This window comes from Salvelinus alpinus, chromosome 35 (genome assembly GCF_045679555.1).
Source record: "Salvelinus alpinus chromosome 35, SLU_Salpinus.1, whole genome shotgun sequence".
NCBI lineage: Eukaryota > Metazoa > Chordata > Actinopteri > Salmoniformes > Salmonidae > Salvelinus > Salvelinus alpinus.
This window is the reverse complement of record NC_092120.1, coordinates 12,930,660-12,945,507: the sequence shown is the minus strand read 5'-3', so window position 1 is coordinate 12,945,507 and position 14,848 is coordinate 12,930,660. Positions and strand designations below refer to the sequence as shown.

General features: G+C 44.8%; 1 protein-coding gene across 1 annotated transcript; it reads right to left on the bottom strand.

The window, feature by feature from the left end:
• Positions 1-2,749: 2,749 nt before the first annotated feature.
• Positions 2,750-8,163, bottom strand: LOC139564556 (RNA-binding protein MEX3A-like). Its single transcript, XM_071384176.1, has 2 exons — positions 7,653-8,163; positions 2,750-3,992 (listed from the first exon to the last, which is right to left on the bottom strand). The coding sequence occupies exons 1-2, from the start codon at positions 8,074-8,076 to the stop codon at positions 2,863-2,865; spliced, it is 1,554 nt and encodes a 517-aa protein (XP_071240277.1). The 5' UTR covers positions 8,077-8,163; the 3' UTR covers positions 2,750-2,862.
• Positions 8,164-14,848: the final 6,685 nt, after the last annotated feature.

Below are 14,848 nucleotides of genomic sequence, written 5' to 3'. Positions count from 1 at the left end.
GTTCAGACCAAACCACAGTTCTCCCCATTCATAAATATTCAATTCATTTCTATATATGTAATAGAATTTAGATACTCTGAAAGTACAATTTCTTCACAGTCCACGGACAGCAGGAGTGGTCTGCTGACAATACAATGGGGGAAATGGGGGCTCTGTTGCTGCCTAGACTTGGGACAACAGTCTATTGTAACTATTCATCATATTTTGATGGACAGAAGTTGAGCAAAAGTGTTCTCCTGAAAAAACGCAATAGAGCGATCTGATGCAGTGTTAGTGGGAGACCAGCTGAATCACCAGCATGTCCTTGTTCACCTGCCACCACCAGCAAACATGAGGCAGCAGCCTTCTAACTACCCCTTCACTGAAGACACACAAATGACCCCTCACAAAGACTAGATCTGCAGGTTCTCTTTTCTTTGGGAGCAGCCTTCTCTCTCTCCACCCCAAAAAGCCCCCCTCTTATCCTCCAACGGCTCTAATCCCCCCTCCCTCCCTCTGAAATCCCCAGGCTGGGGCTAAGGCAGAGGCAAAGGGTGTGTAATTTGATTCAGCATGAGTGGTGGCTAAATGGGGCGTTTCCTCCGCTTTCCTGTCAATTACAATCGTCTGATTTCATTCTGAAAGCCCAGTGCTAGCCTGCCATTGGCTAAGCCTGTGTGTTTGTGGTGAGTGGGCAGCTGCAGGATGTCCCATACAGACGGGAGATAAAGAGGGGGGCTCTCTATGGAAACTTCGATCTGCACTCACTCTCTGTCACAAAGGCCTCCATCCAAATTGTGGTGGGGTGATGAACTCCAAGTGATCAGACTCCTCGTACTCTTAAATTATATATGTCTGCATGTTTTCACACCCTTATCGTATTGAGAACACATGGAGACATCTAGTTCAGTGGGAAATTTCAAAGAATTGGATCTCTGTGTCAGAATTTTACACTAGGTAATTACTGTATCTACTGACACTGTTGATATCCTTTCTTTCTCCAAAGTCCCCTCACTCTCATTTCAGAGCTGGCAGCCTGTTCAGTTGGTCTCTTTCTTTCATATGCTGCTTTTTTCCTGAGTGTTGGGACAAAGGAGGCCCCTCTCCCCAGTAGGGATAGCTCAGAGGAGCAGAGAAGGAGGGGGATATGGAAGGAGGGGTCCCATTCGCCCAGCTGCACCCAGACTGGACCTTCTGTGCCTGTGACAGAGGGATGGGGCGGTCAGCACCAGGGTCCCCCGCACGGTCCGCACCTGGACCGGACAATTTGCCTAATTATCAATGAGTCTCTCCGGGCCGTGTCCGAGCACTCCGGGCCCACGCCACCACTGGGCATAGACAATACGCCCAACACAGGGAGGCAATGCATTGTGGGTCGGCAGTCATTACTACCTTCAATAGCCAACGATCGAACAGTAAGCGGGGGGGGGGGGGCACTCCCAAAGAAAATAGAAAAAGAGGGGGCTAAAAAAGACCTCCAAGTTGAGGTCACACCCACAGTGCGCTATTAAACACCTGCTCCTGCACAGCTCTGATAATTATAGGCCTCTGAGCTAAAATACAAAGCTGCTGGACTGGGATGGCGAGGGAGCTCTGTGGATGGTGGTACTGTATTCTAGGAGCTTTTCGCCCATTTAGGCACACTCTATTACCAATTCAGAGAACAGCTCAGTGTTTTCCTCAGCTTCTGTCCACTCTAATTGCTGACGCTCTAACTGCGCAAACCTCAGAGAGATGCCTGTCAAAAGTGGCTCTCGTTTTTGTCCTACATCGTTCAGATAACAGCTAAATTACCACATAAGACAATAAAGTGGGTATTAGTTGGCTTTGAAACTAGTCCGTCGGGGAGACGGATCTCCCAAATTAGCCAACTGGAAGAATTCCAAGGCTTTTGGCCTCACAAATGAAATCAGTGCTTAACACCGGCGAAAGAAACATGCTTTTCAAGTGCCACGAGGAACAGGCATCGCTGAAACTTTTCACCAAACTGCAGTGATATTCAAGGTGTAACAGAAGTGAACATTTCAGCAATACAATGTGTAGCATTCATTCACCTCTTTGTGAAAAATGAAATCTATAAAACATATGTGCATAAAGAAAGGCGTTTGTCTGCTATTCTGTCCTATATTGTTACCATTCTTACAGGTGTTTAGGGAGGACTACCAGGTATAACAACGAGCTTGTAAAGGGATACAAATGTCAGAAAGGTGACAATGATGGAATAGTCTGTCTTTCAATTGGAACAAATTTAGACTTTCAATGACAATATCACAGTTTGTTCCATTTATTTTTTTGCCACATTGGGGGATTTACCTTTTCATCAGTTACGTCATTTTTCTGGATGATTGACAATCATTAATCTGACTATCCAAAACTAAGACGATTGTAAGGTGCAATGAAAGATTAAATATTTTTCCTTCTGTTTGATTTTGACTTCCTATATCATTCAGGTACAGATAAGATACCAGGGAGTTAAACTGAACCTCAATGATCACCTCCTTCCATTCCTCCATATAAAACAACTTCATGGTAAAATAAATCTGAATCGTAAAATGTTCACGTTCCTATCTACTCCGCCCACACTGTGATTCGTGAATGAAAAACAGCAGCAGTAAAAAAAAAAAAAAAAATGCTAGGTACTATACTTTTCTTATAAACAAAACTTTTATAAAATATATATGTATATATATATATATATAAAAGAAAAAATTCAAAATATTTCTTATACTTTTTAGTAAAGCAAGCAGTGCCTTCTAAAATATCTGCTTGTTTGTTTAAAATTTTCTGAGAAAAGTATAATAATAATAATCATAATAATAATAGTAAATAAATGTCAAACAAACACTGTGATAAAACGAATGATAAAAACTGACGTGGTGTTTTTTAGGAGAATATTCGGATAGCCTGAGAGACCAGGGTGTGGCACACCGGGCACTCTGGATGGTTGAGCTCACAAATGCGGATGGCACACTCCATGCAGAAGAGGTTGTGGCCGCAGGGCACCAGGGCGGCCGTCACTTTGCTCTCGAAGCAGGTCATGCAGTCCCGGAGGATGGCCGGTGGCGAGTCCGGTACAGGGAGGCGTCCAGGGAACCCCACGCCCGAGGTTGGCTCGCTGTGGGCACGGCGGGCCTGGGCATGAGGCGAGCCAGACAGAATAGTGATGCTGGTGCCCGAGGAGTTGCCGTTGTTCCCTCCACAGGGGTCAGAAAGGCCTGGAGAGAGTCTGGTTAGGGGCAGGGGCAGGCCTCCAAAGCTCTTGGAGCGCTGCTGGGCATAGAAGGCCACCTGTTTTGGGTAGTCTGGGTCTCCCCAACTCTGGGTGCCCTCTGAGCCAAAGTAGGAGCAGGGCTTCTCTCCAGGGCTGTTGAAGTTGCCCTTGCTGAAGATTACCCCACCTCCTTCCCCTCCTCCAACCATGGCATCTGAGAAGTTCTGGCGGAAGCTACTGGTCAATGGCTTGCGCTGGCCCCCCTGCAGACCCCACACCTGCTGCAGGCGACTCTCCAGACCCCCGGAGCCTACTGGGCTGCCGCCATCCGGCCCCAAGCAGTCATTCTCGTTGTTGTGGTCGTGCAGACCTCCCGTTCGGAATGCGATGTGCGCCTCGATCTCCTCACGGGCCCTCTCGGCGTTGCTGGGTGATCCCGTGATCTCGAAGACAGGGTCACGGTCTCGGCTAGGGGTGACGATGTAGGTGCAGGTTTGCTGTTGGATGCGTTTGATGGTGGAACCCTTGGGCCCCACCACCAGCCCCACCACGCGGTAGGGCACCCTCACCTGGATGGTGGTCTGGCCTGGCAGGGGCGCAGGCGGGGAACCGCTGAATGACACACCAAGCTTGTTCCGGGACGCTCGGAGCATGGAGAAGTGCTCGGCGGCAGAGATGATCTCGCGCCGGGCCAGGGCCACATCCTCCTTTCGGCCCGTGATGAGAAACACAGGCTCCTCGCCCCTCACGGGGGTCTTGATGTAGGTGTTGGTCTTGGCCCGCAGGGCTTTGATCTTGCAACCTGCAGAAACAAAAAGGCAAAGTTTGAAAATGGCCAAGGTCACAATGATTTCATTTTTCTGTTACACTCATCAAATATAAGGAGTTTGAAATAGCTAAGATTGTTACTACTACATGGTTTTATGTTTTCCTCTTCTATGGAAACAAAGACTGAATTGATAGTTGACCTTTGACATACCTTTTTAAAAGATGGCAAATTTTGGTCTAAAATGCCCGCAACTTCAGAGTTTTTAGACAGTCCAGAAATGGTCACCAGTCTTTATCCCCTTTACAACATTTTACAGTATGACACTTTTTTTCCCATTTCTGCCAAGATTATCATTACTAAGTCACATGTTTTCACATGACATCAAGTCTCAATCTGCTGTAAAATCTGAAATAATTGAAGAGACTGTAGACATCAAAGTATTTTTAGAACACCCCATTATTTGATTTCCTATGTACAAACATTGATAAACAGATGAGTTATTGTACCTGTTTCCAAAGGACATCAGAACTATTCTGTGCTATGGCTACAGTTATGGATGCATTCAACAGTGTTGCCACGAACAACCAGCCCCTCTCCTTGAACTGATAAGTCTGGTACCTCCGGCCCACACAAACATCATTTTTGGGTCGTTTATTGCAGTGCATTTGCTCTGTTTTTGATCAGTGTGTAAAAGCTGACTATATTAAGTGCTTTTAGCGAGATCCTAGATGTGAGAGAGTACAGGCTAATGCTATTTCATGTCAAATTACCTTAGTCTCTAATACTGAGACGTTGTAATAATGCAGAGGGGAATAAAAAATGAGTAATTGTAGAGTAGGGTTGTTAAGAGCACTTGAGGTCAAGAGGGATATGGTAAACACAGTCGTACTCTGTATATTACGCCTAACAGGAAACGGTATGCAATGCCCCACTAAAGCAGCCAGTGGTGTCATATATACGCAGGTGTGCAGCTACAGTTCTCATTCTGAAATGCAAGTTTATGTTCCACCCCTAAGAATCCCAGAGTGTCTCCCCTTAGCAGGGTCTTTAAGAGGCGTATGTATGTCCGTGGTCTGGTAACAATAACTAGCAATTTATTCAATGGTCAGGTCTCAGCTCGTCTTTCTGAGTAGCACTACAAATCACAGCACACCATTACATCAGTAGCCTAAATACACTTTACTTTACTTACTTTATTAAATGTCGTTTTTTCAGGGACAGTGCACATTAATCAACATTACTGTAAAAGTGCCAGTTTTAGCCAACCTGCTTATTTTCAACTGCAGTCCCTGGGCAGGGACTTTAGCAGTGTGGATCAAATGTCATGATCACCTCTATCCGAGGGAAATGTGCTTCCCTAATGCTACTAAATAGCCCCACTTACTAGGGCACAAACTTCAGAAGCCTAGATGGCACTGACTGAGTGACTCAGTGAGGCTCTGGGGGCTGAAGAGTTCAAACTACAATTATGATTTATTTATTGAGGACGATGGCGGTGATGATATTAGTTGGGGTTCAAGCATGATGGTGTTAGAAGGAACACTCAAGCTTTATAATATGTATGATAGTTATAACTCATGTAATAACCACAATGTTAATTATATTAAACCATGTGTTAACTTAGGATAGATGTAAGGTTTTGTGATCCTTTGTAGCAGGAAGGTGAATAGATATTTAAGTTGAGACCAATAGGCAACGTAAAACGTAAAACTATGAACAGAGGAGACAAAGAAAAGTACTCCACTGGAACCTTTATAATTTCCTTCAGGCAAATGACAAAGATCATTCTAGATCAATCCACAACTGTATGCCATGTCTTTCATTTGGAGAGCATGCTTTCCAGTACTGTGTGCATTGTTAGTGGCGCATGCACAGCAAACCCGCCGTTGACCTAAAGTCGTAATAATATAGCCCTAGACGACACAAAATCATCCTCCAGAATCAATTCAAATGACTTTGACAAAGGACAAAACGATAATATTTGCTTCTCCAGGACGGAACATTAACTTGCCAGATTCACCAGGCAGTAGGCGACCCTGGGAAGGAGGGCGTTGAATGTGAACTAACTAACGAGGCCCTGAATCAAAAGGAGCTCATCCCAAATCCCCCAAATCAGCACTTCTCAGTCAACACAAAGCCCTCTGCTGCACTTGTGCTCACTGGATCCACCCTCTGGCTGTCTTCAGTTACCCCATTAAAATGTGAAGCTTACACTTCAGAGTAACGAACAGGAGATGCACAGGAAGATGAGGGCACTTAACGGCACAACAACAACCAGATCCCCACATCTGTGGAAAAAATGGAGTTGAAGCAAATGGTCTCTGTTGCCTTGGACCCAGTTGACATTGTGGGGACCTGTTTATTTGTGTAACCCCCCAAAACATGAATTAGGATTCACTGGCTGAATTGGTTCCCCTTACCCCCCCGCCCCCCATTAGGTAAGGGAGCCCTTGGTTTGGGTGTCTGGGTGTGACTCCCTTTCAATGCCCAGTGCCTCTGACCCACCCATTTATCCTTGCTTGTCTAACCAACCCCTCTGTATCTTTTGGACTCATCACAACAATAGGTGCAGTCAAACAAAACCACCCATGTAGCACAAAGCAATAAATAAAAATCAACAGCCTTGAGTTGCTGGTTCTGAGAGTTGGACAGGTTACAAGCAATCTGGAGAATCAATATATTTACAGTCTGATAAATAGCCATTTTGAGTTGATCACAATAACAATATGGGCAATAGGTTTTAAAAAGGCCACATATTTTGTTATTATTTGTTCTTATCTTATATCAGAAAATAGAAGAACCACACAACATTCAACTCGACACGATGGTTCAACTTCTGGCTGAGTCACGCTTCGATTCCTATGATCATCCCAAGTGTCTACTGGTAACACCGCCTAATAATGTACCCCTCCCCTCACCCTCCTCTCACTTTCACACCTTTGTTTGACAGCTGCTGTCATTCAAGTTCATGTCGAGGTCTTCGACAATTACTCAATACACAGATATATCCATCTTAAATCTGGGAATTCACTTTTAAACTGCTCAAGAAAAGAGAAAATAGAGAAACACTTTTGCCATTGTCTAATTGTGTCACTGGGGCAGTCAGCAACAAAAACAATGAACATAATTAGAATTTACGAAACCGAAAACAACAGCTTGAAAACGTCAATCGTTACTCAAATCCAAGTTATATTCACAATAAAGAGAATAAATCATTTGTAAACATTTCAGGGCGAACGAGATTCCTCCGTTACCAGTAGCACGTTGCGTTTTTTTTAACAGTCTCGCGCGTTCAGACGACAAAGGAAGCAAGTGCTATCCCTGCCTGAAGTGTGCGTCTGTGAGCTGACATTGATGGCTGGATGTAGAATAATGCGCCCATGAGGTAACGGTTACAGTCCTGCTTTGTGTCTCCCCACATTTGAAATTCACTAGACGGACAATAGAACCGAGCCTAGTTGCAACAATGGTGCAGTTTCTGCCACTGTATGTTAACTTGAAACAGATTTGTTACCATGGTCAAAGAGTGGTAGAATACAACAAAAAATAACACCACTCCCTTTTCTATATCAATAACACCAGCTAACGTAACAGTTAGAGCATTATCAAAACACCCTACAAACTACAGGGAGACACATTTAGCTCAGAACAGCAACATAACTTTCAATAGGAACATTTGGTTGGAATCTTTACCTTGTCTCCCCACTATTTCGGCCACATGTTCTGAGCTGGGCACGGGGACGCATTCTGTTATGTTGCAGCCTCGTCCTTTCGTCTCACTTGAAGAACCCTCGTACAGGACACATAACTTGTTCTTCCCTTGCAAAAGCCCTGTGTCACCACCACCTCCGCCAATATTATTGGTATGGTTGTGATGGTTATTGTTATTGTTACTCCGATCCTGTACTCCCGTTCCAGGAGCCCCGCCACCGTCCTCGCCTTCACCAAGCCCCAGTAGAGACAGCTGGCCCAGCGCGACCCTCAGGGCACGGGAGTCGTCTTCTTCCTCGTCGGGTGGCACAAGGAGACCTTCGCTTCCGAACCCGGAGCCGGCTAGATCCCCGCCGTAGCCCCCATTTTTCTCCATGATCCCTGCTAGAACCAGCAGGCTAGGCATGGCTAACAAAAGAGTGTGAGACAAAGACAGGGGAAAGAGACTGGAGAAACAGCACCCGTGCCGCCTCCCCGCCCCCTCCTTCTTCCAATTCTCCCTCTGCGCTAGTCCCTCCCATAGACCGGCCCCTCTCTCTGTCTGCTATAGGCCTACTTGCGATACAGTATTCTCCCAGCTCTAGGCAAACGGGACACAAGGCCGTCTGCACGGAGAGGGACTAGGCGATGTATCACTCCACCCCGTCTGGTATACAGTCCCCTCCTTGCTGAGACAAAACGAGCCGCCCTCCCGTTATACCATTCCGTCTCAGGTTCCCAAGCCTGTGGCATCTCAGAAACCAACCCCCGCGTTTTTCCCCACCTATAGAAAAAACTATACAAATATCCCCTCCACCTTTTCTTTGTCCATATCAGCCATGCGTTAGATCCAAGCCACGCTACTTATTCCCCATCCCTGCAATGCAAGACCGCAACGATCTTTGTACTGTATGCTACTTACACAAGGATGCATGGACTATAGCCTAATAATTCCCCCTCAATAAAATGTCAAAAGTGGATCCATTTAGGATTGTTTCCCGATTCAAGTGACTATTTGGGCACCAGAGTGTACTGTTTTGGTATATTTCCAATGTTGTATTATCTATGGTGGGACGCACAGCAGTAGCCTAAGGAGGGATCGATGGACTTTGGATGGAGTTTATTTGTGGAATCTTAACGACTTGGTTCACTGCATGGGGAGGATTTGCGTTATTCTTACTATCGAGAATGAAGGAGTTAAGTGACATTTCGGGGTCCGCCCACCCCACTCGTTGTGGGTTGCGGCAGGTCACCGCGTTGTTGTCTCGGGCGCCGTTGCGCATGGGGGCTGTAACGTAGGAGGAGGGGGTGAGGAGGAGAGGAGAAAGGGAGTTGTCAGACAGGCGTTGCAGACCCTGTGCAGCAGGGATCTTAAAAAAGGTCCTTACATATTTCCCATAAGCAGAGCTCTTGCTTGCAGCATTGCTTGCCTGGTGCGAACAAAGAACCGCGTTTGCCTCGCGAAATCTACATACCAAAATGTCCTCTAGAGAAGCCACGCCTGGCGGCATGGTTGTATAATAACACAAAGACACATGTGCTTAGTAGTAATAATAATAATACAAATAATAGTACAATTCATTAATTTAATGGATCTCCAGTGTTTTAATTTAAACGGTCGCCAACGTCTCATTTCACAAGTGAGCAATACAAACTCTCAATAGTGAATTGGAGCGGAACAGTATCCTATCTCTAACGTAGCCTTTAGTGCCTGTCGCGGGCGCAGTGTGGGTGCGCATGGCAGTGTTGTGGCAAACTGTGGGGGTAATCACTGTGCTTGCGCTCTTACCAACGACGATACGGTTAATTTGATCGGTAATTGACTGTTTCCATTACTTCTGACTGTGCATCTCGCATAAGCAATTATGTTATCTTTCTGTTTCTGGTGTCCTTCGAACTAACTGTGGAAACCTTGACGTTTGTCACCAAAGCCACCCTCAAATGGGTGATATGTTCAGCACTGACAAAACTATAGTTAGCCTAACCGATTATGAATATCATCGGCTGATTTGATGCTCTCTTTGTATTCTCAGAGGGGATATGGTTTGGCTGGACTGGCTTAACCAGATTATTTGAGGGCTTGAACCCCACTGAGTGAGTTCAATTAATCACTTGTCACCATATACTGTATGTGGCCTTGTCATGCATTACACTACTGATAACAACAACAACTCTCCTTCATTTGGGATGTGACAGACTGGGTATGTGATCAGACAGTCTGCCACTCATTTCATGGGCACAAATCCCTATACAATAACTATACCTAGTAATGTGGTAATAGAGCAGTAATACATGTTCATAATGAATGTTTAGCCTAGTACATTGATAAAAACACAAATTTATAACCATGATGATGTTTACGCCATAATTGTTTTTACAACCATTACAATCTGAGTATGTTTGAAACTGAGAAACAATTACTGAATGAATAATTATTTATTTATTTAGTTATATGCCATTTATTTAACAGGGACCGTTTGCATGTATCAGTAAACATTTCAGTGTTCACATCAATGTACTGTAAATGTGCCAGAGTCTGCAGATTAGCGCGTTTTTTCATCCATCATCTCTGTAATTAGTAAATAGTTAAATGAATCCCTTGTAAAGACATTTGATTGAAATCCCCCAACTTTCTCTTCTGGACACATGAGACACTGACTGAGTCACTACAGGTGAGTAGGCTATGTCATGTGTTGAAGTACATTGTCACAACAAAGGTCAGTTCAGGTGCACCTGTGCATAATCATAGTAGAGAGTCTAGACTCTGACACCTGTCCTGGGTGCTAATCAGAAAGGGGTGCTCTCCCAAGGCTGGCCCATGAGGAGAGGGGAACTAATATGTACAAGGGAATACAGGATTAGAAAACCTGTATTAATCCACCTAACCCCAATGCAACTATGACAACAACAGCACCAACAGCCTGATTGCTGGGGATGAGTAAACCCAGCGGAGAAGCTTGAGGACTGGGCAGAGTGTGAGGATGGGGGAAGAGGCTCTGGGGCAGACACTGGAGAAGGGACAGCTTCTCAGTGACACACAGAGCCGGTGTTGTCCAAGAGGTCATCTGCCTCCATTAATGGGGTCTGCAGGGAGCCCAAGGCCCAATCAATAATGAGGACTGATCAGGGATAATCCTCCCCCCATCCCAGTCTGTCTGGGTTAAGGGCCTGTTTGTGATGATACTGTGTTCCTTACTTTATTTCTCTCTGTAAACCTACATTTAGAGACCCGGATCTGACCCCACCCCAGTACAAGTTTCACTCAGTATGCTGCTAAAAGTTCAGACACAGCAGGCCTGGTTTACATCCAGGCATTGTTACCTAGTAGTTTGAGTGTACGAACTCATCAGCTGCGCGTGTATGGAGGATGCTTGATAAAACCCAGAGTGCTGAGGTCATGTTACATGCCCACATAAAAAACTCTCAAGGATCTTGACCATCTGGCTGTTTGATTAGGCCTGTCTCCCTTCTGCACCCTCTGAAAGGGAAGCTGCATCTGTGGGGACGTGCTTTGGTTTACTGTGCCACAGAGACAGACACCAATCTCTTTGTCCAACAACCCATGCAAACACCGTATCCACCTATGGACAGTGTCTGTCTTTCAAAGTGGACTTAATGGAGTGTAAAGACATCTTTAAGAAACCCCCAAGGGGCATCCCTTTGACTTTCATGTCCAGATGTCCTTTCATGACATGTTGGGTGCCCCGCTGTCGCCTGAATGATGCTATGAGCACAATGGAGATGTTGGCCTGGCGCCACATGGTGATGTCATACAGTGAACCAGCACTTGTGGATGACGTAACACCTCCTGCATATGATGTCACCATGTCATATCTTGCACTAATATCTCATTCTAAGCCGACTATAGCCTAAAATGCCCTGCGTTGCAACAGCTTTGCGCAGACAAGACGGCAATAGAATCCTCGGTAAGAGGATCAGTTTAATATTGCAGATTATTTCACATAAACCATAATCAGTTAGCTTGACTCAGACAAACATGACACTTATCAACATGTTATTCACTTAAACCTCGTCTTTGCTTATTCTAGGTGAACAAAGTCATAATGCTTAACAAAGCAGTGTACATACATAGAACGTTAGGTTACAGACGTAACCTTGGTTCTCTGAGTAGAGTAAGGGGCCGCCAAATTACTTATGGGAACTCCTTCCCCTTCACGTGATGATACTTACTAGCAAAGATGTATACAGTCACGCCACACCCTTACTGTACCTACATGACCTGTCACTATAAAAGACGGTGTGGCATGACCTACTGTCTATTAATTCACTTGAACTCCACGGAGGTGGAGGAACAACATGAAAGCTTGGCGACCCATTACTCTACTCAGAGAACCAAGGTTACATCCATAATCCAACATTTTCTTTAATTTTCGTAACTGGTCACCAAACAACCTATGGGAAAGGCTGTACCTCAGAGGTCTTTCGGACAACAGAGTGGGATAACTCACCATTTAACTTATTCCAGATGAGTCCCTGGGATGTCCTTATTTCCACTACAGGATGCAACATAATATAATTACTCAACAGGGTAACACAACATTTCAACTGTGGTGTACAACTGTATACACACGCAAGCTGAAAGCTAGAACTTACAACGTGAGGCTTCAATTGGGTGCAACAGCATCAAGCGTGGAAAGCCTCTGTATAGAACATCCATCTCACTGATGGTTGATAAGTACAAGGTTCACAGTACGCTCACTTATCTGGGTTGACAGGGCGTGCCGTGTCCAGAACCACAGACCCCACTGATGGTGTGGACATAACATTGAGTCTTTAGTTCCTCATGAAAGTCATGGTTGTTGCCCAACTTGCAGAAGCACAGATAAAGTCCAGGGAGGCCCCTCTGAACAGGGCCAATGAAGTGTCCATACCCCTGGTGGATTGTGCTACCACGCTGTCTGGATTTGGTCTACCTTCTGCAGCGTATCACTTTGACACTGCATTGGTAATCCAATGTACCAGTCTCTGCTTCCCCTTTGTGTTATCCCCATAACACACAAAAAGCTGTTCTGTTTGACGAACAGTTCTTGTTGCAGCAAGATAGGCACTCAATGCCCGAACAGAGAAAAGTGTTTGTAACTAACAACTCTCCTGTGAGAAGTGGGGAGACGGGTGAAATGCTGCTATGATTAAGGGCTGGTTAGCATGTGATGATGAAAGCACCTTAGGAAAGAATACTGGATTTGGCCAAAGCACTGCCTTAGATCCATCTTCTGCTAAAGTAGGGCATGAAGGATGGATAGAAAGCTTATGTAATTCTCCAACACGCTTGGCTGAAACAATAGCCAATAGAAAGGCAGTCTTGACTGAGAGCTCACATAGCTCAAGTGAAGAGTGGCTCAAATGGTGGGCTCATAAGTGACAGTAGGACAACATCTGACTCCCATGAGGGTGCTGAAGGAGCCTTGGGGGGCCGTAGCCTGTGGGCACCTTTCATGAATTGCGATACTACAGGGTGTGCCCATGGTGATGCAACTGCAGTCTTGTCATGACCCATAGAGATGGCTTCCACATACACCTTCAATGTAGATGGAGACTTCCCTGCAGCCATAAGCTCCTGGAGGAAAGTCAAAATGACAGAAATTGGGCAGGAAGATAGCGATTCTGCTTGGTCGACACCACCTCCTGAATACATGGTTCGCGTAGAGCAGGCCTGGGCAATTCCAGTCCTCGGGGGCCTGATTGGTGTCACACTTTCCACCATTCCTAGCAAACACAGCTGATTTAAACTAATTGCATTTTTAACTGAAGATCATGATTAGTTGATTATTAATAGAATAGAATCCTCGGTAAGAGGATCAGTTTAATATTGCAGATTATTTCACATAAACCATAATCAGTTAGCTTGACTCAGACAAACATGACACTTATCAACATGTTATTCACTTAAACCTCGTCTTTGCTGGTTTTATTTGTCTCTGACTTTATCCAATTCATTGTGTTTGTTCACTGAACACGGTAGAAGTTGTCAATGAAACGGCAGCATTTTCTCAATGAACGGCAATCCATAAATACAGCCCCATAAAACTTCTCTGTAAGTGAGGCTGTTAATATGTTTCTCTCACTACAAGGCAAGCTCCATTTACTGTATGTGAGTGAATGTGTTTGTAACAGGAGAGTGGTAGGATTGGTGTGACAAACATATCCACACCAAGGTTTATTCAACACCCTCTTTCGCTATTAAAGGCATGATCCTCCCCAACAACTCCCTGGACAGGCATACACTCACTCACTTTCTCTCTTGTGCACGTACACACACACACACACAAAGCTAGTCTCAGCTGGGAATATGAGTCAGGTGGCTATGACTTCATCGCTTTTCTCGGGTATTAGGTCACCCCCCCCCCCCCCCCTCTCTCTCTGAGCAAACTGATCACATCGGTGCTCAGCAGGTAGTGACACACCTAGTGATGAGTACGGTTCACCTCACCTCATGTTTCCCACTCTCTGATGATATCACCCATAAGATACTGAAGTCAAGCTTCAGCCTTAAAGTAACTGTCCAGTGTTACCAGATTTCTATCAATATGGCCTATAATTATTTACAGTATGTGTAAAATAGTTTCTTTCAAAAATTGGTAATGAAGTATGTTAAAAAGCAGCTTTTCTGTGTTTTTTATTTTTAAATTCCACTGGCTCTATACACAGTCACTAGACTATACACATACACACTACAGATGGCACCACTCCAACACACACATACACGCCAAACACACACACACTCTTTTATACTCTTTCACGCACTTCACATGCGCTGCTGCTACTCTGTTTATTATATATCCTGATTGCCTAGCCACTTTTATCCCTACCTACATGTACATATTACCTTAATTACCTCATACCCCTGCACATTGACTCGGTACTGTTATATAGCCTCGTTATTATTTTATTGTGTTACTATTTCTTGTTTTATCACATTTTTAGTTCATTATTATTTATACATTTTTTCGTACTTTTTAACGCTGCATTGTTGGGAAAGGGCTCTTAAATAAGCCTACACCCATTGTATTCGGCGCTTGTGACAAATACAATTTGATTTGGAATGTTTTGGGAGTACCCCAACAGAATGGTGTGAGCGTGTACCGATCATTAAAAATATTAATGACAGTAGACTGCTGATTGGCCAGCTCATCATTCTCTATGAGGAACTAGCAAGCATTTTTTGAAATGGTCTGTTT

Bases quoted from the DNA above. Each gene is read 5' to 3' on its own strand.
- LOC139564556 (XM_071384176.1), bottom strand. From the start codon at position 8,076: ATGCCTAGCCTGCTGGTTCTAGCAGGGATCATGGAGAAAAATGGGGGC. The intron at 3,993-7,652 runs GTAAAGATTCCA...TTGTTTCTGCAG, and splicing joins CGAAATAGTGGGGAGACAAG to GTTGCAAGATCAAAGCCCTG.